We start from the raw sequence: 24,048 nt of genomic DNA on the forward strand, positions 1-24,048 counted from the left end.
CTGTCTGCGTCATTGGGCCGTGGAAGGTCTGAGTTCGCGGAAATTGTGGGGCCACCTGCAACAACCCTCCAGCATCCGTCCTTCCGCCCCCTGTCCACACCACGGCAGGGACCCCACCTGCACCCCCATGCCCCAGGACAGTCCTTGGCACAGGGCACCCCCAGCGCGCACTGCTGCAGTTCATTCCCCTTGGGATAGTGCTCACCAAGAGAGTCACCTCTCGGCCTGGAGCTGGGCGCCCTCTCCTTGGTCTTACCTCTGCCTGTCGGAGCCTGAGAATAAGCCTCTTTCTCCTCCCAGGCTGCAGATTGTTCGAGACAGTTGTGCAGACTTCTCTTCTCCAGCCAGATGCCCTGAGCCGCATTTGACCACTCCAGGTTCCAGCCAAGTCTGCCCGACCCGGGCACCTTCTCTGGGCCTCCCCTGGTAGTCTGACCCCATGGTGACTTCTGTTGTTTCCCCCCCGTTTTGGTACAGCACCTCTACTCCTTTGGGGAGCTTCCCTTCACCAATTCCACAAAGTTCCGGAGGGGCAGCCAAGTAACTCACTGTCCCTGGCCACAGAGGCCTGGCCCATTATAACCCTCCATCGCCTGATTCAGTGACTGGCCAAGGGATAAGCCTTAGTGCCTTCCCTGGACCCTCCCTCCCCACCAGATGGCAAAACTGAGAAATGCCAGGTAGACACAGAGTGTGAATGTGCCCCTTCCCCACCCCCACCTGTCTGCAATAGGAAGGAATGAAGCTGTAACCCAGACAGAGACACCCCCAGAGATGGGAGGAATGCGGCATAGGGGCGGCCACAGGGTTAGGGAAAGGTAGTAAAAGCAGGTGAGCAAGGAAGGCTGGGAGGGGGCTTTCCTCTGGAGGAGGTGGAGGGTGAGGGGATGACAATGGAGGGGCTGTGGCCACAGGTACCATCCCACGATAAGGATGTCTCCTTGTCATCCTAGGTAAGTTGAAATGTGGAAAGGAACATAAACACAGAGGTGACAAGGGGCCAAGTCTGTGATCTCTGTCCCCTCTGCTGTCCCCACGTGTGGCCTGAGGATCCAGTCCGTGCTTCTTGCCCACCCTCCTATAAGGGGCCAGTCCTGAGAGCTCCCATGCTGCTTTCCCACTGCTCAGCAATGGGGAGTGTCTGCATCAACCACCCCGAGGTCCGTGGGGAGCAGCCCTCAGCCCCCCACTGCTGCCTCATCTGCCCTGGGGAACTGGCGAAGGCTCCAGGGCAGGACAGACTGCAGGCAATCCAGCTCTGGGCTGCTCAAAGGGGTCGGTCCCGGCAGCCCCGGAACCACGTGGGTGGCAGGGCCTGAAGCTCGGTTTGGCCGGCTCTGGGCGTGAGCACAGGAAATGGCAATGAAACATGCCAAAGAATAAGCAGAAGCTGACAGAGGCTGGGGACGGAAAGGGGCAGGCTAACCATCCCTCTCCTCACAAGCAGGCTCCTGGCTCAGCTACTTGCTCGGTCATGGGGTAAAATCTCTTGGGTTTGGTACACCAGATCACGAAGTGGTCATGGGCAGTCCTGGCCAGGGCAACGTAACTTGGCCTCCCCACCTTCTCCTCCCACAAGTGTGGTCCTTAATGCCTGTCTTGGGTTAGACATAAGGGTGGCCCCTGAAGAAGTCACCTGGACAAAAGGGACAGGTCTGCTGCCCCATAGATTAAAGAAAACCAGAGTGACAGGCTATATCCAGGGTCACTGTGTCCACCGTTAGATTTCCAGAGTCTCGCCGCTGTTCCATTGTACATATAAGGAAACAGGCCCGGAGAGTGACAGGGACTTCCCTGAAGCCCACAGCAGAGCCAGCGCTGGAACTGACACCTGGCTCAGACCAGCTGGTTGGAAAGCAGATACTGGGAGCCTACAGGGAATGGCCATGGAGTGGAGGAGAAGCATCTAGAAGGATATCTGGGCAGGGGTGGGTGGGTGGGCGGCCTCTAAGACAAATGTCATCTGCTTCCCAACAGAGATGAGGGCCACCTGGGCGAGTTGGGGGACGAAGGCGGGCAGCAGAGCCTGCGGCCTGGGGTGCGGGGGAGTGGCCATAGGGCTCAGCAGCACAGCACAGCTTGCTCAGGGCTGGTGTTGGTTGCAGACACTGAAATGTGAGTTGTGTTGAATGTATGTGTGTGTGCTGTGTGTGTGTGTGTGTGTGTGTGTGTGTATGTGTATGTGCCTGCACGCTGGGGGGAGGCGGGCTAAATCCCTTAGCCTGTCTGGCCCCCACCCAGCTCAGCCTCTCGGGTTTCAGCCACTGTCCTAAAGAAAACAGCCACCCGGAGCCTGCAGCAGGAAATCACTATTTGGATTGCAGAGGTGCCTCTTCCTGCTGTGGCCCTCATGGAGGGGAGAGGGCCAGGGAGGGGACTTTCCTGCCCACCTGGACCAGACCTCGGATTGGTCAGGAGCACGACCAACCCCCACACTGGTCCTCTGGCCTTCCTACTGTCCCTCAGACCCCAGCCTTGGAGAAGGAGACCTGAGGTTGAGCCCTCCCACCATTCTGTCCTCCTCAAGACCAAGAGCCATAGCAGTGAGAGAAGTGGACGCTCGCCGAGGGCCACAGGAATGGACTGGAAAACTTTCACAGACAGCGATTGGGTAGTCCTGTCAAAGTCACAAACGCACACCCCTGGAGGCCCAACAATCCCACTCTCAAGAACATTCTAGAGCTCTTTCAAGTAAATGGACCTGTTCATGCAACTTTGTAACAGAAATAAATGGAAGGGACACAGCAGGAGCTGGGTAACTGAATTGTGGCTCTTCCCTCAGTGAAACTCCTGATAAGGAAGATTCCCAAGAAGAATGGTTAAGGGATAAAAACAGTGCAGGACTGTTACGTGTATAGGATTTTGATATTTTTGTTAAAAAAAATACACGTAAATGCTCGCATAGGCACAGATTAGACTTTGGAAACTGTTTACGCTGGGTATGTAATAACTGAGAAAAAATTGAGATAAATAAACTAACATTGGCGGGGGAGGGGGGAGGCGGGCGAAGAGATGGGGTTTCTCTCATGGCTTTGGTCCTGACTATGTGACCCTGGGCAGGTGATTTCCTCTCTGTGTCCTGACTTTCCTGTGCAGCTGAGAGGTCAGAGAACCTTGAGGTTGGCAGTGAGGCCTGTGTTCACGTGCATGAGTGGGGGGAGCAGAGGGGTGTCGCCTGGGGGAGAGTCCCTCTCACCACCTCATATTACCTCCTCCTGTTGCAATGGCAGCCCACTGCCAAGACCATGGGCTACTCCCTCCTATGACATTTCTTAAGAGTTCAGATTTCATCTGGCCCTTTTTCTGAGCTCCCGCCTTTCTTCCAGAATCCCTCCAGACCACTGCAGACTTTGTTTGCCAATTTCTCATGAGGGCTCCACGTTTCACGGCTTTCTTCAGCCCTGGCTCCTCCTCAGGACAATCCAAGACTCACCATGAGGTGTCCTCTCACTCACCCTGGACCTCTCTGGCTTCCCTTCAGGTGCAGGATGGGGTGGGAGGGGCTCAATCCCGCTAGCCCTCCCAGGGAGCCCTGCAGTACTCAGGTCTGCCCCTACCCCTGCATGGCAAGGGTGCTAGATGCATGGCCTCTGAGACTCCTGCCAGTTTCTTCTTTCCCAAGCCCCCTGGCAGTCGGGGACAACTGAAGCTGGGCCATGTAACCACCACTCAAGCCATGTCCACCTCCCAGTGCAGTCCAAGAGCAAGCCCAGGCTGTGCCAGGCCCAGGGTTGCCCCCACTCCAGGCACGGCTCTGCCACTGAGATAGGCACCACCCTACGCCTTGGAGCCATCAATGGCTAGGGCTTCAAGAAGTTGGAGTCAGCAGGAGATTAATTAATCAAAACTCGAACACATCTGCTGTTAATTAATTCTATGCCAAGCATTAACTCTTTCCTTCCTGGGCTTCCCTTCCCTTTGGCAGGAAGAGGGAAATAATGGTGGGGAGTTGGTACCCCCCTTACTTCCTTCCCTTAGCGGGAGCATGAATGAGGAATGGAAGGGATCCCAGAGGGCATCCATTTGGGTACTTTGCAGGGGGGTTGAGGGAAGTGGTTGCCTTTTAGAGTCGTGGTCCGTGGACATTACTCATGAGTCCTGAGGAAATCTGAAATGAACAAATATCTTTATTTACAGCAACAAATAGAACAGACCCTCCCTCCATTCCCTCCCTTTCCCCTTCCAGTCTTTTCTATACCATTCCATTCCCACTCCCGCTCTGCCTCAGGTCCAAGCTCAGCCCTGCCAGCTCGGGTCACTGTACGGGTCAGGCCCCCACAAAAGCCCAGGAAAGGAGAGCAGGGAGGGGCTTGGCTGAGGACAGGGTGGGGCGTCTCTTTTCACATTTTGCTGTTCTCTAAGCCTGGGGCGGCAGCAGGAGGAGGCACCAGGAGCAGTGAGAGGTAGAGAAGCGCACAGCCCGCCTGGCCCTCGCCTGGCCCCCACGTTCCTGCCGCCTCCCCCGACTTTCACAGTGTTCTGAAGCCCAGGCCGCTGGTCCAGGAGCGGTTCTGTCGCTAGCCCTCCCCCACGAGGTCCTCGGTGCTGTGTGTCGCAGGGAACCCGCAGGAGGACGGGCAGTCTGCAGTGGGCCCAGCTTCTGTGACCGAGGTGGCCTCCGGAGCGCCCCGCCCCCCTTCTCACCGGGCTGGGGTTCTGCGAAGGCACGTGGCTGGGGACAGAGGACCAGGGGTGGGGGCTGACCGGGCGGTGTGCGACCTTGCTGGAACGTCGCGGGTCAGGAGGAGAAGCAGAGCCCACAGCACTCCATGCAGATCTCCAGGCAGTCGGCCGACTCGCAGCAGGCGTCCAGGATGCCGCAGTCTAGGTCGCAGGGCAGGTCGCAGTCAGCACACTCGCCGGAGCCGCAGCAGCAGCAGCAGAGGCACGAGTCCTCCGAGCTGCAGGAGCCGCACGTGGCGCAGTCCAGGACAATGTTGCACAGCGTCAGGAACTCGCAGAACAGGCAGGACAGGATGCAGTGCACGCAGCAGTCTGCGGGGGGCGGGGCCGGGGAGGGGGCGGAGAGAGCAGGTGAGAGCGCCAGGGGCGGGGCCCGGGCACAGCGGGGCGGGCGGGCTCACCGAGTGCCCAGGGCTCGGCAGCAGTTAAGCTCCTGCAGCCCACCCGCAGCTCCCTGAAGTGGGGACCGTGAGGAGCCCCACTTAGGCACAGAGTGACTTACACACACCTACTGGGTAAATGGCAGGGCCCTGAGTTCCTGCTCTTAATGCCCCCTGAGTCAATTATTTAACAAACACGGAGTGATGCCATGTTCCAGGCACCGTTCTAAGTGCTGGGCATGAATTAAACTCATTTAAACTTGCAAAAACCCTACTCTATAGATGACGAAACTGAGGCAGAGAAGTCACTTCAAAATATAGGCAGAATCCTACCACTCTGCTCATCTCTGGGGGGCGGAGGGGGGGGACAGCAACAGCCTCTCACTGGCCTCCCACCAACAACCTGTGACTCTCCCTCCCAGAATCTACTCCCCACACCGTGGGCCCCTTGAAAAACTTCCACGGGATTCTGTCCCTTCTCTGCTCAGAACCCTCCAGCGGCTTCCACCTCACTAGGAGTAAAATCTGAAGAGCTCACAGTGGCCCCCACACCCACATGTGATCTGTCCCCCTACTCTGTCCCCCTGGATCACAGGCTATTCCTGGTCCTGTAGGCACTGCTTCCAATGCCCTAACCTGGAATGCTCTTACCCCACATAAATGCTCTGCTCACTCCCTCCCCTCCTTCATTGTCCAGATGCTACCTTCTTTAATATCGCAACCTGCCCACCGCACCCCAGTACCTCCATCCCTTTGCCCCGGCCTGCTTCACCTGGCCCCCCTAGGACTTATCACCTTCCACCACATGACACAGCTTTCTCCTCCTACTAAAACAGAAGCTCCGAAAGGGCAGGCATCTTTGTCTATTTTGGTTACTGATCTGTTACAAGTCCCCAGCACAGTGCCCAGTATATTGTAGGTGCTGAGAAATCAATGGTAAGGGAATGAATGCAGGAGCCCGCCCTTGGGCAGCCCGCGCTGGTAAGTGGTGGGGCTGGGAACTGAACCCAGGCAGGCTGGCTCTGGAGTGCATGCTCAGTGCTTAGTGTCCTGAGCCGGCACCTCTCCTAGTGACCAGGCCATGGGGCAGAGTGTCCAGTTCCCCTGACTCGGTGGGCCCCCGGCACAGGCTGGTCCTGTGGGGGTCTCACTGCCGCGGAGGGTCTGACTCCCACAGCCCTTTTCTGAGTGGAGGGAGTGGGGTCTTATACAGCCGGAATCTATCTCTGCAATCTGTCTGAAAATTAGATAAGAGTTCTCTTCCAGTGCAAACCGGATGAGGTCACTACCTTTTGTAAGGCCCTTCAATGGCTCCCTATTGCCCTCCAGGTAAAATCTAGGTCCACTGCAAGGTTTACAAGGCGTCCCCCACCCGAAGCCCCTGCCTGCCTGGAGTCTCACCGCCCACCATTCCTTACCTTCATAAACTAGCCACACTAGCCATTTCTCACCTCCGTGCTAATGCTCCCTGGTTACTACTCAACCTTTAAGGCTTGCTCAGACTCCTCCAGAGCCTTCCTAGACTCACCTCCTGAGCTTTCTGTGTGGCTTCATCACTGTATTTATCACGCTACAGGGTGACTACCTGCTGTGTCTCTCATGAGAGCTTCATGAGGTCATAGACTGGGTTTCCAGCACACAGCAGATGCCTAGGACACTTTAAATGAAGGACTTACCTCTTTCATAAATTAAACTGTTGGGCAGAATCTGCTCTGCAGGGTGGGAAAGTTTATGAATATGTTGCATGCAAATGTGTACACTGAATCCTGTTTGCAGAGGACCAGGCCAGAGTCCCCCAGTATGGACAGGAATCACTTAACAATTCTGGGGTGAAGGTCAAGCACCACTGAGCTACAGGCAGCTGTCACCCGTGCTGAACTGACACCTGATGGGGTGGGGGGAGCTGGCTGCCCAGCGCGGCCCTGCAGGGGACCTTTGCGTTGCAGGAACAATGGCTGTTGTATCTGGGTCCTCTGATCTCCCACTATACCTGCAGCCCCTGCCCCGCCTCCAATTAAAAATCTGATATGCATCGTTTTCTTCTGCTGGGTGTTCTGCTCTCACTAAACAGATGGTCCACTCTTTGAGGAAAATGTCTGTTTCCAGAAATGGGGTGGCTTACGCTGGATCAACCCAGATGGCTCCATCCCTTGTTACAGCGACTCTGGGCGGGCAGTGGTCGGAAGGGGTTGGCTTTGAGAATGCAGATATGCTTCAGTTTATCCAACAACCTGTGCAAGGTTCTTCCATTTGAATCTTGCATCAGACTCCCTGAAGGCTTGTGAAAACCCAGGCTCCTGCCTCACCCAGAGGTTCAGGTCCAGTGGGCCTGGCGTGGGGCACTTGAAACCAAAAACGTTGTTGCTGGTCCCTGCATGATGCCTTAAGGAACCTGGCTTTGGAGGACCCTCCTGGGGTGGGGGGATACTTACCTTCCTGTGCCTGGAGAGGGATCTGGGAGGCAGCAGATTTGGTGCTGCCCTTGCTCTTCTTGCTGCCCTGGCTGGCAAGAGATGGGTGTGCTTGCAACTTCCGGTGGGCCTTGGGGCCACCCAGGGCACCATTCCCCGCCCGCCTGGCACTGCCCAGCTCCGAGGGGTGGCCAGAGCCATTCGCCAGTAGTGGGGTGCAGCCCAAGGGGTTCCCCTGAGGCTGGCCTAGAGAGATGACAAGAAAGGGCGATGGGGGCAAGGTAGGAGACCACTCAGCTTCCCAGAGCTCTGCTCTACTCCTGCCTACTTCATTCTTACTGGTTACCTAGCCAGACTTGTATTCTGCAGATGGGGAAACTGAGGCCCACAGGCATACTATGAAATAGAAGCAGAGTGGAGCCTAGCTCCTGACTCCTAGGCCAGTGCTCATTCCAGAAAAGACAGAGGTGCAAGGCAAAGGGAGGGGCTCAGAGCCCCGCACCCCACTTTCTTACTCCACATGAAATCCGTTCTCCTGCTCTTGGTGTCCTGGGATTTTGGCAAAAGTAGTGGCAATTAGGGGTGAAAGAACAGGGACAGTTTGGCTGGGGTGGGAAGGACAGCAGTGAAGCAGTTAACCTTCACCTCGGTCTCTGCCAAGCCCCCAGCTGTTTTTGCCCTTCGTGTGCTGGGTGAGTTATTAGAAACATCTGTTTGGAGATGAATGCCTGGCCCTGGAATCTGGGGGCTCCTTACAGCAGCCCCTTTATCTCCGGCTCCTCCACACTCCTGCCCCGTTGGCCTCTGTGGGGTGGGCTGGCAGAGGAGTTTGTCGAGGGGCCCTTGGGGTCTGAGTAAGGAGGGAGAGAAGAAAAGAAGAGGGAGGCCAGCTGGGAGACTCCTGAGGCCAGGAACCCCTGACTCCCCATCCCAAGCTGAGAGACATCAGCTTTATCAGTGGGGTGCAAGGAAACTGGCCCTCAAAATGTCCCAAAACGCCTAGTTCTTTTCCTCAGCTCACTTAGGTTTGCTCGCCTGAAAGGCACAGTTCTGTTCTCAAGACATGAAGGCATGTGTGTGTGTGTGTGTGTTGGGGGAGGTGACTGAGAAGGGGTCATGGAGAGCTCCGGAACCCCTCAGCTGCTCAGCGCAGAGATCCTTGGGCCCTGAGGACCTCTGTCAGTATGGGGAACTTCCATCTCTCAGGTGCTGGGGTCTGGGTCCCCAACTGCCTCCAGGCCTGGCCTCTGTATTTGAACTGTGGTAGGAGGAGATGAAAGGGCGGATGGCATGGTGGGAGAGGCTGGAGGCTGAGGAGAGGGGAAGGCAGCCTCATGCCATGCCTCAGGGGCCTGGGTTTTCTAGTAACGGTACTAGTCATACCACTGAGCACTTACTTCATACTGGCCACTGTTCTTAGCCACTGACATGCTAATTATTCTCTCCCTGGATCCTCTCAATATCCCTACAGGGCGGTGTCCTCCTTTTATAGACAAGGAAACTGAGTCCCAGAGAGGTACAGTAACTTGTCAAAGGTCACACAGCTAGTAAGTGTCAGCAGTGGACCAACCTAGAGGCTAAAAGCTGGGGCTAAGAGTAGAGAGAGGCAAGGAGGCTGGGAGACAAGCGACTGGGAAATAAGCTGCCCCTATCACAACAATCATGCTTAGAACGAGCAGTTCCTATGTTGTGAGTGGTTGTTAGGTGTCAGACACAGTGCTAAGAGCTTTATGTGTAGTAACTTCTTTAAGTATCACAATAGATGATCAGCCTCATCTCTCAGATGAAAAAACTGAGGCCCAGAGAGGATAAATCTCACCAAAGATTCCACGTCTAGGAAGCGGAGGGGGAGGGAATGGAGACTGGGAGAAAGGAGCAGGGCAGGACGAGGTGGGGAGTGAGAAGGACTGAGAGAGGGCACTGGAGAGGCTCCATGCTGGGAGAGGTGTGGCTGGTGCCTGCATCTGGGTAAACAGGGGTAAGGCTATGGGAAGTGGCCAGGCCTGAATCACCATGCCCCCACTTCTTGGCCCCACAGTTGTGACTAGGCTGAATGCTTGGCCAGCTTGGGTGCCCCCTGCCCTGCTGCCTAAACATGGGCACAGTGACCAGAGGGCGGGCATGTGTGGTGAGCCGAGGGCCCTGGGGGGTGTGGGCAGACACAAGCTTGCCTATGGCCATAGCCATGGGGTGGTCATAGGGACTGAGTCACAGAGCAAACACTCAGGGCCCACAGACATAGGAGTGTCTGTCCACTTCCCACCCAGGCCCCCTCCTCTGTGGCCACGCAGCTGACCTCTTTCACTCAGTTCTGCTGGTGGCTGTGTCTGGAGGAGGCTGAGGGCAATGTGCTAGCGGGATTTAGTAACCCTGAATTCCAGGGAGTCCAACTTTGCCCCAGATGCCCTGCCTGAAGGCAGCTCCTGCTCCATGTGCCAGATAGGCAGGCAGGCAGGCAGGCAGGCAGAGGAAAGATCACTGGGCCAGGAGACCTGAGTCCCCCAGCTTGTATCCAGGCTCTGGTCCTCTGCACCTCAGTTTCCTTGTCTGTAAAATGGGCTTGGCGGTGACCAGTCTGCTGCCTCACTGCAGGCTGATTTGGAGAGCACGTGCAGGGAAGGAAAGTTGGAAAGTGCAAATGTGTCTACAGATTTCGTATATCTTATTAGTAATTACAAAACGATTCTGGCTGCCCCTTCCCCTATTTTTGAGGATGAGGGTGGAGAATCTTCTTCCTCCCAGGACCTTTTTGGAGACCTCGAGCCAAGCCTGGGAATGGAGCTAAATTTTGTTCCTTTCTGCCCAGATCAACTGGAGGCTTCTCTCCTTTCTTTTGCCCTTGATACCCTGAAGGATGGTGCTGTGTTGGGCTCTGGCTGCCTGCGTCTGGTCCCCTGCTCTCCTCGAGGTGAGGGTGCCTCTCCATATGGCCTCATGATCTCTTGTCTTGAACCATATTGCCTAGAGCCTGTGCATACTCATTTTGAACGAATTGTATACTAATCATTTTGTGGAGATCTTCTTCCTTAGACAGAAAAGACAACAGTGTCATACACCTTTCCACTGCCCACACTTCAAGGTCCTGGCCCCGTACTAGGCTCCCACAGGCACCCACTGCATTTGTGCCAGCCCATCTGGATTGCATTCCCTAATGCAACCTCTATATATTGCCACCCCAACTCCCGGACCCCCTAGGACTCACATGTCACAGCTTCTGTGGGGACATCGAGGTCAGTGCTGTCCAGGGCCTGGCATGCCCCAGAGCCATCGCCTTGGGGCATGGGGGTTGTTGTCTCCTCCAGGGAGCCCTCCTCTAGCGCAGCCTCCACAGGATGAGTGGATGCTGTTCCTACCTCCAGCCCAGGCAGGAGGGATAGGGTCTGGGCTAGGGAAAAAGCAGACAACCAAGGTGTATTTTCCTGGTGCCCTCCTGCTTGCCCTCCTACCTCCAGCCCAGGCAGGAGGGATAGGGTCTGGGCTAGGGAAAAAGCAGACAACCGAGGTGTATTTTCCTGGTGCCCTCCTGCTTGCCCAGCCTTGGGCCCCTTTTCGCAGCCCAGAAAGCTGTGAGCCCTCATTCTTGGTCTCTGTACCAGTTACCCAGCCTTTACCCTATTTGGCAACAGTTCCAGACTCCAAAATAGAAAGCTCCCAAACCACAAAGTGTGAGTGAGCAAGGATGTGAGCGTGTGCACGTGTGTGCGTGCCTGTGTGTGGTGTCAGGGAAGGGGAGAGAGAAGGCAAAAACACAGTGCAGGAGAGAACAGACAGGTGGTCAGCGATGGAGAGATAGGGACAGGCATCAAGAGTGACAGGGAGAGAGAAAGAATCAAAGGGACAGTAAAAGGGACAGGGAAGCAAAGAGAGATAGAGCATCAGAAGGTGGGGAGATTAGCACGGAAGGAAAGAGCCCCAGAAACCCAGTGACAGACAGCCTGGGCCAGGAGGGAGACTCAACAATAGAGTGAAAGTCAGCGATGGAGAGAGAGATATAGACAGGGTCGGAGGCAGAGGCGAAAGAAGGGAGCGCGACACAGACAGAGCGAGAGGGAGGGAGACAGTGAGAAATTGGGTCAGAGAGAGAGGATGATAGCAAGAGAAAGAGACAGAGAAAATCTGGTGTGAAGAGAAGACTGGGCCTGAGGTGGAGAGGCTACAAGGCAGGAAGAGGGACAGGAGACGGCCAGAGAGGGCTGGGAAGAGGTGGACCGCAGCCACATGTAATTACAGTGACTGGCTCAGCCCTCTGTGCACAGTGGGCGGAAGGAAGGAATGGAGCCACCTTCAAACCCACAGCTCCTGAGGCAGCAGGATTTGGCCCCCTGGGCCCAAGGGGAGGAAGGTTAGGGGGATGGGAGGTGGAGAACGGAGGCAGAAAGGGGCCCAGTTGCCACATCCTTGATCACTGGGATGTGGGAAGGCCTGAGGTGGAGCAGGGAGGAGGGTGAAGGCAGGGGTCACAGGGTCAGAGGTCAGGCTGGGCAATTATGGGGTGCAGGGTGCAACCTGAGCCTCTCCTCAGACCCCAGGCTGTACAGTTGGAATGACAGACTGGGCCTACAGTTGGGCCTCAAAAGGATACCCCCCCCCCCCAATGCAATATTGAGAGCAGGGAACATATAGAAAGAAGAGACTCAGAGGGACACAGAGACCAAAAGGGCACAGGCAAAGGAGAGCGACATAGGAAGACAGAGAGAGATGAAGAAAAGGGTGGTGAAACCCAGAGAGTAAAAGATCCTCAGCCAGGCGAACACACCACACAGAGACCAAGAGAGAGACACCCCCCGAGGGACAGAGAGAAAGAGAGACAGAGACTTGGAAATAGAAATGAATCAACCACGAACAGAGGAGCTTCCGTGTGGGGTCCTTCTCTGAGCTGTCTCCCAGTGAGGGGCGTGTGGGAGAAGGGAGGAGGGAGATACTTAGACGGATCAATTAAGTCTGGGCACACAGGTCTAGAGGATGGGGACATCCTGAGGGGAGGAGACGATCCAGGAGCTCAGCTGCCTCCCTGCGTCCTGAGTATCCCTCTGTGGCCTCTGACTTTCAGAGACCCCTGAGCAATCCTGTTCCAAAGACCCTGGTCTCCCAGGGTCAGGGGGACAGAGGCCACAGTGGGTAGCAGAGTGCTGCAGGCCCGAGCCGACTGCTCACACCTGTCGAGGAAAACCACCGGCTCTGCCTGGAGACAGGAGCTGAGGCCAGGAGGCAGGATGCGATGGAGCTCCTGCGGCTGCTGGAGGTACCAGAGTTATCTGTTGGGGACCCTCATAGCGCCCACAGCTTCTCCAGGGAGACAGGGGGCAGGTTTCCTCCTGCCCCATCCAAATTTTGCGCCTTCTGAGAGCCCCTGTCCCCACCTGGGTTAAGGAGAGAAGTCAAATGGCTTTTGGAAGGTCAGGCTTGGACAAAGAGGAGCAGGCAAGTGGAGATGACATCCAGGGAGGAGAAAGGTATCCTGCTAGCTGGCACCTCTCTAGCCCTGAGCCTGGTCTGCAGCCGCTCAGACCAAACTCTTACGGCTAAGACCCCAGGTTGTACATGAAGGGGGAGGCTCAGGGCTTGGGTCCTAATTCCCTGGAACGGAGGGGACAACGACAGCCTCTGGCCCAGAGGAATCTTGCCATGGAGCACTGGGAGCACTGAATCTCCCATGTGGTATAATGAAAAAGGCCTGAGCAAGGAGCTGTAAGATCCAAGCCTTCGTTTTCCCCGGTTACCAGCCTGGGCAAGTTACCAGGACTTGGGTTACCTTGTGTGTAAAGAGGTGGTCCTAATGCTTATCCCTCAGGGTTTCAGAGAGTAAATGAAATGCTCAGCAATATCCTGGTCTGCAGGGGCCATTCGTGTACCCTTCTACCCACCCACCACCTACCTGCCCTCCTTCCTTCTTCTCCCTCCCTCTTTCCTTTCCTCCTCCCTCCCTCTTTCCCCACTTCCCTCCTTCCTTCCCTCCCTCCCTCCCTCCTTCCTTCCCTCCCTCCCTCCTTCTTTCCCTCCCTCCCTCCTTCCTTCCCTCCCTCCCTCCTTCTTTCCCTCCTCCCTCCTTCCTTCCCTCCTCCCTCCTTCCTTCCCTTGCTCCCTCCCTCCCTCCTGTGCTGTGTGGTTGAATATTTGTTAAGCAGCTACAATGCATCAGCAATATGTCAAGAACTGGGTAGACCAGATGAGAAAGGTCACTGCCTCAGGAGTTCTCTGTCAGGGTGGGGTAGGGGAGCAGTCTCACACACACACACACACACACACACACACACACACACACACACACACACGGAAGGGCAGAAATGACAGTAGGACACCTCTAAGAGCTGTGGAAGCACAAAAGATGGGCACTTATTCCAAGTGTGTGTGGGGGGAGGTGGGGGGCCAGGAGGCTTCCTGGAGAAGGTAGTGCCCACACTGGGTCTTGAATAATCAGTCAGCAAAGAAGGGGAAAGGTCATTTCAAGAAGAGGAGCAGGAACCAAGGTCCCAGGGTAAACAGCTGCAGTGTGAACAAGGGAAATGACAGCCGTGTGGCGCCGTGGAGGCCAGTACACCTACAATCGCTGGGGGCCTTGTGGTCCTTTCCCAGGCTTTCTCCTGAGGTCATGGGGTGCACAAGGGTGAGCCTGTCAGTCCTGCAGTAGATGGAGCCAGACTGTAGCTCTCTGGGCCCCCAGGGTTGGAAAGGGAGGAAGGCAGAAAAGAGGGTTAAGAGATGGGTCCCCATCTCCGCCCTCTTTTCCCAGTATCACCATTCTCGGGGCATCTCTCCTCATTGTCACCTTGAGGGCTGACGACCTTGAACTCTTGGGACGAGGAGATTATAGAGAGCACAGACTAAGTGCTGAGGGGCCCCTCCTGCAGGAAACCTGCCATTCTAGGGTGAGCATCAGACCTCAGAAGGAAACCTGGAAAGAGAATCCAGACCAGTCATCTTGACCTGGAAATATAAAGGGACAGCCCTCCTGGGATCAGGAGGGGCAGCAGAGGGGACCCAGCAGCCTCCTGAAGGAGCCACGCGGAGGGCAGGCGAGGAAAGTGTGCTGAGTGCACAGAGACCTGGAAACAGAATGACAGGGAATGAGAAGTGGCAGGAAGACCTGATCTGCCAATGAGATGCTGCCCAGCGGGGCCCCGGTGCCAAGATGCTGGACCAAGAAACAGCTTTCGCCAGGAGCACATGGAGCAAAAGAGCCAGGCCAGCGACAGAGCCCAAGTGCTCAACCATTAAGAGACCAGAAGAACCCAGTTTTCCTATTGTGACCATGAGACCCTGCTGTTCAGGGGAGAACATCTCTGGGGGAAAATGCTCAGAGGAAGTGCAAGAGGGTAGAAATGTGGAGTGGGCTGGAGGGAAAAGTGGCCAGCAGAAGCCAAGGTCCACTGTGTGGACGCGCCATTTGTGTTCTGAATAAAGGCGCCTGCCAAGGGGGGCAGGGGTGGGCTGGAGACCCTGGATTGGCCCCATCCTCCTGGAGGCGCCATCAGCTCAGCCAGCAGCATGCCTGCGCCACCTGATCAGAGAGCCACCTTTTTCTAATGTACACACGGGCCATATATACTGGTGGCGTCTCTGAGCAGAAGCCCCAACCCTGCACCTCTCTCAAGGGTCCCTCCCCATCTACAAAGGGGAAATACAGAAAGGCGACAGCCCCTTTGCTTCAACATACTTGCATCCCTTCCACAGGATAAGGTTCTGAATTCAAAGCCCTGAGTTCCGGAAAGATAGCCCCAGAAGAGAGTGGAAAATCAGGTTTAAATCCATCAGCTCAAGAGGGAAGGCTTACAACCTCAGCAGAGACCCTATGGACTCCCTCTGCCTGCTATCCACCAAGTTGGGGGTGGGGTACCCCTGGACCAAGAAGGAGTGAGGGGACCTCTTCCAGATGGGATGGGTTCACTCCAAGCCTGGAAGTGCCTACAGGGCCCTTATTCCAGAGCTCCAATGCCTGGTGCCTTACACCCAGCCCTCTCCATTGACTCTGTGGACAGTGGATCGAGGCTTCTCCATTGGAACTCTGACCATCTTTGGAGAGAGAGGGCCAGGATCTGATCTGCTCAGAGTGGTGACTGGAAGCCCACACTCCCATGTTCCTCGGCCTCATCGTCAAGGCCTCAGCCAACACCTTCAAACTAATCAATGGACGAGGATCTTGTGTTCCAGGCAGACCGACCTCTCCATGGCCCCAAACCACCACCGTGCCTTCTGACCAACCCTCCAATGCTTACATTGTTCCTTTTGACCAGAAGGTCCTACCTCTCTTCTCCCACTCCCCAAATCCAGCCCATCCTTCAAGACCCAACTCAAGCTTCCCCTCTTCCTCTAGACAGCCTTCCCCGACCCCTGAGCCAGCAGTCCTTCCTCTGAGCGGCCCACTTACTGAGAACTGAGCACTCAGCATCGCCTATCAGTTAGAAGGTGGCGGTGGAGCCCTGGCTCCTTGAGCAGCCCGCCGCCTCCCCAGCTCCTTCCCTTGGGGCCGTGGCAGTCTTCCTCTCTGCACCTCAGTGACTACTCAGCAAATGTCTGTTGGTGAGGACTGAGTTCTGGAGTTGGGGGGCCCCAGGTCAGGGAAGGAGAGAGAACAAGAGGGCGAGGATTAGGGGTGGCACCTGGCTCTGAACTCCAAAACGGCGAGAATGTGGACTCGCTTGATACATACTTGTGACATACTGGTCACAGTCCCAGGCTACCACCAGGCCAAGCACTGGAGAGGGCCTGAACTGGCCAGTTAGGCTGGGTCGGGTTGGTTTTATTTTAGGTCTAAAGGCTCCAATTCCCCAGGAAATTCAATTTAGAACCAAAAGCAGGAATGTGACGCCCCAGTGCTGGGCAGAAATCTTCTGTGGGTTAGAGAGCCAGGCTCCGGGTCTCCCAGGGGTGGGTGGGGAGAGGCCACTGGGGGCGCCAAGGGTGTGGGGGCTTGGCCACCTGCCCCAACCGGAGCTGCCCTTCACCTCATCTTCATCTTAGGCAGCTAAGGGAGGGGCTGGCTTGCTCCCTGGCTGTCCTGCCAGCAGGGCCCCCAGGGGGCAGCGCTGTGGCCTTGCTGCTCTGTCAGTGCTCAGCAGGGAGTGTGGGGGATTCTGGTCTCGGCGTCTGTGGGGTTTTGGCTGGGTCTCCTGCGGTTTGGGCTTCCCGCAGCAGCCTCATTCTCCCAAGGCGGCACAGCCAGGCCGCCTCATGTTATGAAAGCCACATTGTCTAGCCCAGCCCAGGCTGGGGAGGGGGCTTGCTGGGCGCTGGGGGGCCTCAAGTTACAGCCTAGGGCTTAACCCTCCCAGTGGCCCACCTGGCCCTCATCCCCTGCATGTTTAGCTCCCACCTCTCCCTGTGGGGCTGGGAATGGGTGGCACGGGGGAGAGGATCTTGGAAAGAGGCAGAGAGCAAACGAATAAGCAGAGGAAGAAAGTAGGGAAGTGGGAGGAAGGGAGAGAAGCGGGAGGCTGAGAGAGGAGGAGTGAAGCGGTGAGAGGCTGAGAAGGAGAGAGAAGGTTCCCAGACCCAGAGAAAGAGTTTTCCTAGCCCCCTAACTTAGCTCTCTCCAATCTGAAGGAGCCCCGTTCTTGGAGGAACTTATGCTCCAGAAGGCCCTGATCCAGGGGCCCACAGAGAGGAGAGAAGCTGAGGGTTAGCGGGGATGGGCAGCAGATACATTAGTGTCATCCATGGGCTGGCCCCTGGCCAGACATCTCCCACTTCTCCTCACTCTGCTCTAGGTGACCCCCGTCCCCACTCCACAGCTCCAGGCGTCCAGAGTGCCAGTGTCAGCGTCCTCACCACATAAGACCAGGGCAGCTGAGACAGGCCTCTCCAAACAGGCAGACAAACCCCTAAGGGCGGATGTGAAGACTAAGCCATGCAGGGAGTTAGTGTCAGTCCGGGACCAGACCTTCAGTACTCAAGATACTCAAAGAGGGGAGAAAGAAAGAGTGGGGGTGGGGGAACAGAAGGCAAAAGAATTAGAGTCACCACGAACTGAAATTTAAGTCTTGAAACCTGGGCCTATATGCCTACATCCCTCCCCCCCAAAAAAAAAAAAATCCCCGAAGTTCCTGACTTCTCCCAGACTGTATTCTATTGTGAGCCTCAGCTCACATCTGCAGAGTGAAGAGGACACGGCTCCCACCCTCAGGGAGTCACAAACCCTCCCAGGGTAGGAAGGCTCCTTCAAGAATCCCAGGGAGGTTACAAACCCTGTAAATTGGGGGAAGGGGCGAGTGTGTTGTGTTGTGTTGCGTTGTGCGTGTGTTAGCAGGGTAGGAGTGGTGGGGATTGGCCAGGCCTCAGTGGGGAGAAGGGCGAGCGAGAGGAGATGGCAGCTAGGGAAGGGGCCGCCTCGTGTGGCCGCTTTTTGCGGACAAAAGTTTTCGGGAATCGCTGGGCTCTGGTTGGGTTGGGGGAAGGGAAGGAGAGAAAGACTCACACCCCTACCCCCACTTCAGGCCCCCATAAATATTTACACACTGAGCAGAAACGGTTGGGACACAAAACCCTGACTGACCGACAGACACCGCGGGGTGTGTGTGTGTGTGTGTGTGTGTGTGTGTGTGTGTGTGTGTCTGGTGTTGGGAGTAGGGGGAGTTGGAGCCAACTTGGCACAGCCGCCGCCTGCGTTCCGGCCCTGCCCCCATCATCCCAGCCTTACGCTTTCCTTGGACTTGGTCCGCAATAGCCAGACCCCTCACCCCACCTCCAATCAAGCTCCCCGAAACCTTCTCTTGTCAGAGGGAGGAGGGGGGAGAATGAACACACCCCACCCCCAAGCCGCCCACCCCGCTCGCGTCCAGCCTCGGTCTCCACCCTGGTCTTACCTGGGCCCGGGGCTGCGCTGGGGGCTTCATCGGGTGCGTCGCAGTGAGGGGGGTGCTGGCCACTCACCTGGGACATCGGCCCGGGACCTGCGGAAAACAAGGCACAGTGGGCGGGGCCGACCTTCCCTCCGCGCGTGCTGGGAAAGGGGGACTGGCAGGGGATGATCCCGCCGCAGGCGCGCGCCTCCCCCCAATTCCAGCGCGGCCACCAACTAACTTACTGGTGGTGCAAGCTGTGCCCTTCTTTCTCGCCCCACCAGGATCACGGCGCGGGGCCTGCCATGCGCGCCTGCCCAGGGCGCCCCCGCCGAGGGGCCACGCGGCTCCCTGGTGCCCGCCCAGCACCCCCCTCCCCTCTCACTCGCGCCGTTCTCCCATTTCGGCGCCAGCTCGAGCCGCGCGCCCCCTTCCTTCTTCCTTTTCTCCCTCCAGCCCCCTCGCTCCTCCCCTGCTCGCCGCTCCCTTCCCCTCTTCCCTGGCCCACCCTCTCCCCGCCCCCTCCTCGCCTTCCTCGTCGCACCCCCACCACGTCCCTTCCCCCGCGCCGGGCTCAGCGCTGCCTGGGCCGGACACGTCTGTCCGCGGGGCACCGCGGCCAGAGCCCCCACAGGAAGCTGGCTCCGCGCGTTTCCTCCGCGCTCACAGAGCTGGGCCCCAGTCTCCCCAAATCTCTGCCCACCAGTCCCAGCGCCCCGAGGGGCTGCAGAGGGGGCTGCGCGTTCTCCTTCTCCAGTCCTAAACTCTTCAAAAGTTTTCGGAACGTCAAGAGAACGAGAGACAGAAACCACTGTGAACACAACAACCTCTGACCAATTGTCAAAATAATTGTAGCCCCCGAATCTCGTCCCAAAGATGGGGGTGATCCAGTTCCTCAAGTTCCCTTTGCCCACCCCCTCCGTCCCGGCCCCAGGTCTACACCGGGTCCCGGGGGTCTGGGGCTCACAAACGTCGTGCCCACCCCGCCAGAGGTTGTCTCCGGGAAATCCGGTTAGTGATTAGCAACCTCCGAGCAACCCTGAGCAGCCTTAATCCTCCCCCCACACCCGGCCAGCGGTGCGTGGGAATTTGTATCAGAAAATCAACTTTGGAAGCGAAGAGAGCTTCTCCGAGTTCATCCCTGCTTTTGGCTCCAGAATGGAATCGGAGGCCTTCCCAATTGCGGGTGCGCGGGGAAAGGAGAGAGAAGGGGCCCTTCCAGGCGGGGACAGCTGGGCGGCACATCTGGAACTGTGAGCTGGGTCCCTCCTCAGGGCCATAGGAAGGAGCCACTGCCAGGCAGCCTGAGGGAGTTCAAGGACCCTCAGCATGACCCCGGGACCAGGTCCCGGAGAAGGGGGGAGGGAATGGAGCCTGCGGCCCGCCGGGTGGGGCTGGGCGGGCCGGTAGGATGACCCTCCCATGGGGCCGCCCGCTGGGGTGACAGCGTCTTGGCCACACTTGTCCCGGCCGCCTTGGAGCCGCGTCTGGGCTCCCCACCACGAGAGCCAGTGAGCAATTAGGGAGGTGGCGGCGGCGCCAGGCCAGTTCTCCCAGTCCCGCGGAAGCGGGGGGCCTAGGACGCGGGGGTCTGAGTGACGGACTCTCCCAGCCCCCGCAGGCGCTACTTACCGCGCTGGAAGATCCTCGCGGCGCCGTCGTGGCCAGGATCGCCGTGGCCCCACGGCGTCCGTCGCGCTCTTGCCACACGCACCCGCGTCCCCCGTGATGAGTCCAGGTGGCTGAGGCCGGAAGAGGGGGTCCCGGGCCAGGAGGAGAGGGTCCTGCTCCCGGGGCTGGCTGCCTGCTGCGGGGGCCTGGCCTGGCGCCCCTGGAGCCAGCCCCAAGCAGGCTGCAGTGTGGGAGCTCCGGAGAATGGGGTGGACTCCCCCTTCCTGACAAAGGCTGAGTCACCGGGACGCGCCCGCGCCGGGGCCTGGCGACTGCTGCATTCTTACCGGCTTACCTGGGCTCGCGGGCTGGGCCTCACCCGCCTTCAAGGGTGGGGTGGATGGTAAGGGGATGGACATTGTCTCTCTGTGTCCTCTCCTGCGTGTAGGGCACCCTCCCCCACCACAGACCTTAGCGCTACACCCGGTCCCTTCTCCGTCTCTATCCAGGGCCCCCAAACTCTGAATCAGCCTAGTTCCCCAGCCTTACTGTCCAAAGTCGCCTGCTTGAGCTCAAAAGTCCTCTGAATCTGGCCCAGTAGTAACTAACGTGTTTAGTTTGTTGGAAATGTAAAAGACGCTTTAAATTTAATTCCACATGCTGGTTATCCAAATGTGCTGAGTTTGCGAAAATTCAACAAGCTGAACTTTTAAGCTACATGCATTTTTTTGTGTAATGATTACACTTGAACAAAAGTTTTAAAAAACCAACACTCATTAAAATTAACCTTCCACAACAGAGCACAGGAGGGTGTGATGGCCAGAGGATGGGCCTTGGCATGGGTCTCCAGCTTTTCCACCCACAGGTGTCCTGGAGGAAGTCCTCTCACCAATCTGAGCCTCAGAAGGGGTGAACATTGGGGTCCTTAATGTGGAACCCAATCATTTCATTGTTATCCAGGACCAGGATTAGGGTGAGATAAGTGGGGCACTTGCCTAGAATGCCAAGATAAATAAGATTGTAATACAATATTTTTTTAAAAATCCAGTTACAGCTCTGCCTGTCAACTGCTTATTTTTGTAAATAAAGTTTTATTGGATGGCATTGTACACCAGAAGCTAAACATTAATGAATGCCAACTATAATTTTATATATATAATGTGATGGCTCGGTGTGAGGTCGGAGGGATAATGGATGGGGGGAGGGGGGTTCACAGTGTGAGGGATATAAATGATGAACGTCTAAGTAGTACCTTGTCTTGTACACCGGAAACTAATAAAAAATAAAAAAAATAAAAAAAATAAAGTTTTATTGGAACCAGGACTGGGGTTAGAGTGAAGGGAGAGGAAATAGGATCACGTAAGTTCAGGGTTATGTCCTGTCTTTATTGAAAATGTGAGCATTTTGTTCATCATGGATTTTTTTGTATTAATTTTGATTTTTAGATATATTGCAGGAAAGTATTGTTTATCTTAATTACTGATATTTTTGATGCCCCCTTAAGTTTTGCACCTGAGCCAACTGCGTCACTCACTCTAGACCTTACCCACGTCACCCCAGTGCCTGGCCTATTACTCTCTCTTCCTGAAAGACCTGGCTAGGACCCCAGGGTAAATAAACAGAGGTTGAATTTGTCCCCCACCACACACTCACAACACTAGGTAGGCTCCATACCCAAGCCTGCGGCCTACTGATCAATTCAGAGTAAAATTCATACTCCTTACAATGGCCTTCAAGCTCCATAGGCTGGGCTCTGCCCGCCTTGGCTTTCAATTCCCTCACTCATTTCCTTCTAGCCCTGCTGCTTCCTGAGTTTTTTGTTTGTTGTCTTTTTTTGTGTGTGTTTTTTCCAATTTGCCTCATGTGCTTGCCTCAGGGTCTTTGTACTTGCTCTTCCCTCTGCTGAGAATGTGCTTTCCCTAGATATTCACGTGGCCCCTTTCCTCATTTTCTTATTTCCTCTGTTTATGTCACCTTTTCAGAGAGGCCATCACAAACCCCTCACTCTGTCTCGACTTGATTATTCTTCATAGATCCCTTCACCACTTTTCCTATTGTATATTTGCTTGTTTATTGGTAGAATGAAAGCTCCAGGAAAGAGGGGACTTTGTCTTACCTGCTAGTGTATTCCCTAGAACTGTATATCTGCCACAGAGAGCTCAATAAATATTTCCAGTTTCACAGATGGGAAACAAAAGGCCAGAGAGGGGAAGGGGCTAATGCAAATCATGTAGTGAATTAATGGCAGCAGTGAGTTAAGGGCAACATCGTACTGAATCTCAGGTTTCCAGACTACCAACCCAGTGCTTTTTCCTGCCTCTCGGGACTCATCCTCGCCCTCCACCCCCAGGGGCCTCCAGGCAACAAAGGGTGACAGTGACCCTGCACAGCTCTCCTATACAGTCCTTTCCACACAAAGCGCTTCCCAGGCCTGGCTGTACTCCAGCCTCTGGCGTCCAGCAGACATGCACAGCTCTTCCCGGCTGGCTTCCTGTCTCTGGCACAGGGCCAGTCGGCGGCTGGACTGGGTTCCACAGCTGGACCACAGCTGTGGTCCCCGCCTTGCCCTGGAGAATGGCAGACAGCTCACTGTGGCACAACTGCCCTGCAGAGGGCAGTGTAGAAGGGGGTGTGTTTGTGTGTAGCCTGGGGAAGCTGCTGGGTAGGGACTGAGAAATTTTAGCTCCCCTCAATGACTCTTTCTCTGAAGGGCACTTCCCTGAATGGAGCTCTAATTCCCTCCCCCTACCTGAAGGAAATGGCAGAGGATGGGGTGAGGGGAGCTCTGAGCCCCAGGCCTGATTCTATCCCTTTCTTTTACTCCTGGTGATGGGAGGTAACAGTGGTGTGTCACATTCAGTAAACATGATTTGGGTATGCTCTATATGCCAACCCCTTGCTAGACATTTCTAGATTTGTTGCTTCCTTTAATGCCCACACAATCCAGATATGAATGAGGAAACTGAGGCACTTGCCCATGGCCACACAACTAGTAGTGGGTGGTCCTGCGACTTTGTACCACATTTTCTGAGGCCAAGTGCAGTGCTCATTCCAACACTCCATACAGCTGTTAGCCTTATAGAGAATTGTGGTATTCCTGGCTGCCGAAGATAAAAACATGCCCCTGTGCACCCCTCCTCTGTCTCATTGGTAATTAGAGTATCAGGAACTTGGTAGAGGACAGTAGGAAGAGTGGGGCTTCGTTTGGTGTCATGGAGGCCCAGCTTGCATCTTGGCTCAGTCACTTCTACCTAGCTATGTGATTTGGGGCAAATTATTAGAACACACTGAGCTTCCAGTTTTTCCGTGTAAACCCGGGAGGATAGTTCCTACCTCTCAACTGAGGGGAGAACTGAGTGACCACCTGGTTACAACATCCATCGTCTCTCAGTAAATGTTAACTTTTGCTCAACACTTCCCTCCCCCATGCTCACACAGCAGCAAGTGAGTGTCAGAGAGCATGGCTATTATTGGGAATCTTATGTACAAACGCTTAGACACTGCTTACTATGCGGGAGGCACAGTTCACAGCACCTTACATGGCTTAACCAGTTTAATATTCACAATATTAAATATCAATTACTATAAGTATTTCCCAGAGGAGGAAAGCAAAGCACAAAGAGGTCAAGCAACTTGCTGAAGCCCCACAGCCGTCCACAGGCGGGAGGGAGGTGGCTCAGGTCCTCACTGATCCTCCAATCCCAGATAGAATCTCTTCCCTTCATCCTCGTGGTACGTCAATGAAATCTGAGCTACTAATCACGCATAAATGTCCTCATGCAGCGGCCTCTAAACTTTTTATTTTTCAGTAATTCAACTTTATAACAATTATATATATATATATAAACTGATTACAATTTTCTGGGCAGTGCCAGCATTTGGATTTTTAAAAACTAGACTATTTCTTAGAGCAGTTTTAGATTCACAGCAAAATTGAGTGGAAAGTATAAAGATTTCCCATACTCCCGTCGTTGCACAAACGCACAGCCTCCCCACTACAAACATCCTGCACCAGAGGGACATATTTGTTACAATCGATGACTTTACATTGTTACATCATTATCACCCAATGTCCATAGTTTACATTGGGTTCACTCTTGGTGGTGTAGTGTTCTGTGGGTTTTGACAAATGTATAATAACACGTGTCCACCAGTCTAGTGTCATACGGAATAGTTTCACTGTCCTAA

General features: G+C 55.5%; 1 protein-coding gene across 2 annotated transcripts; it reads right to left on the reverse strand.

The window, feature by feature from the left end:
- Positions 1-4,104: 4,104 nt before the first annotated feature.
- MDFI (MyoD family inhibitor) lies at positions 4,105-18,721 on the reverse strand. 2 transcript variants are annotated; one of them, XM_081044416.1, is made up of 5 exons: positions 18,495-18,721; positions 18,274-18,360; positions 10,677-10,859; positions 7,496-7,720; positions 4,105-4,995 (listed from the first exon to the last, which is right to left on the reverse strand). In XM_081044416.1, the coding sequence occupies exons 2-5, from the start codon at positions 18,347-18,349 to the stop codon at positions 4,739-4,741; spliced, it is 741 nt and encodes a 246-aa protein (XP_080900542.1). In that variant the 5' UTR covers positions 18,350-18,360; positions 18,495-18,721; the 3' UTR covers positions 4,105-4,738. The 2 variants fall into 2 exon arrangements, with proteins under 2 accessions (XP_080900542.1, XP_080900541.1); XM_081044415.1 differs by lacking the exons at positions 18,274-18,360; positions 18,495-18,721 and adding an exon at positions 10,921-11,059 and having other exon boundaries at positions 4,111-4,995; positions 10,677-10,827.
- Positions 18,722-24,048: the final 5,327 nt, after the last annotated feature.

Source organism: Rhinolophus hipposideros, assembly GCF_964194185.1.
Source record: "Rhinolophus hipposideros genome assembly, chromosome: 3".
Classification (NCBI taxonomy): domain Eukaryota; kingdom Metazoa; phylum Chordata; class Mammalia; order Chiroptera; family Rhinolophidae; genus Rhinolophus; species Rhinolophus hipposideros.

What these genes read in the sequence shown, in the direction of transcription:
- MDFI (XM_081044415.1), bottom strand. Translation starts at nt 11,052, where the DNA reads ATGAGGGCTCACAGCTTTCTGGGCTGCGAAAAGGGGCCCAAGGCTGGG. An exon ending in CCCCACAGAAGCTGTGACAT is followed by an intron (nt 7,721 to 10,676) that starts GTGAGTCCTAGG and finishes TCATCTCTCTAG; the next exon opens with GCCAGCCTCAGGGGAACCCC. An exon ending in CCCTCTCCAGGCACAGGAAG is followed by an intron (nt 4,996 to 7,495) that starts GTAAGTATCCCC and finishes CGCCCCCCGCAG; the next exon opens with ACTGCTGCGTGCACTGCATC.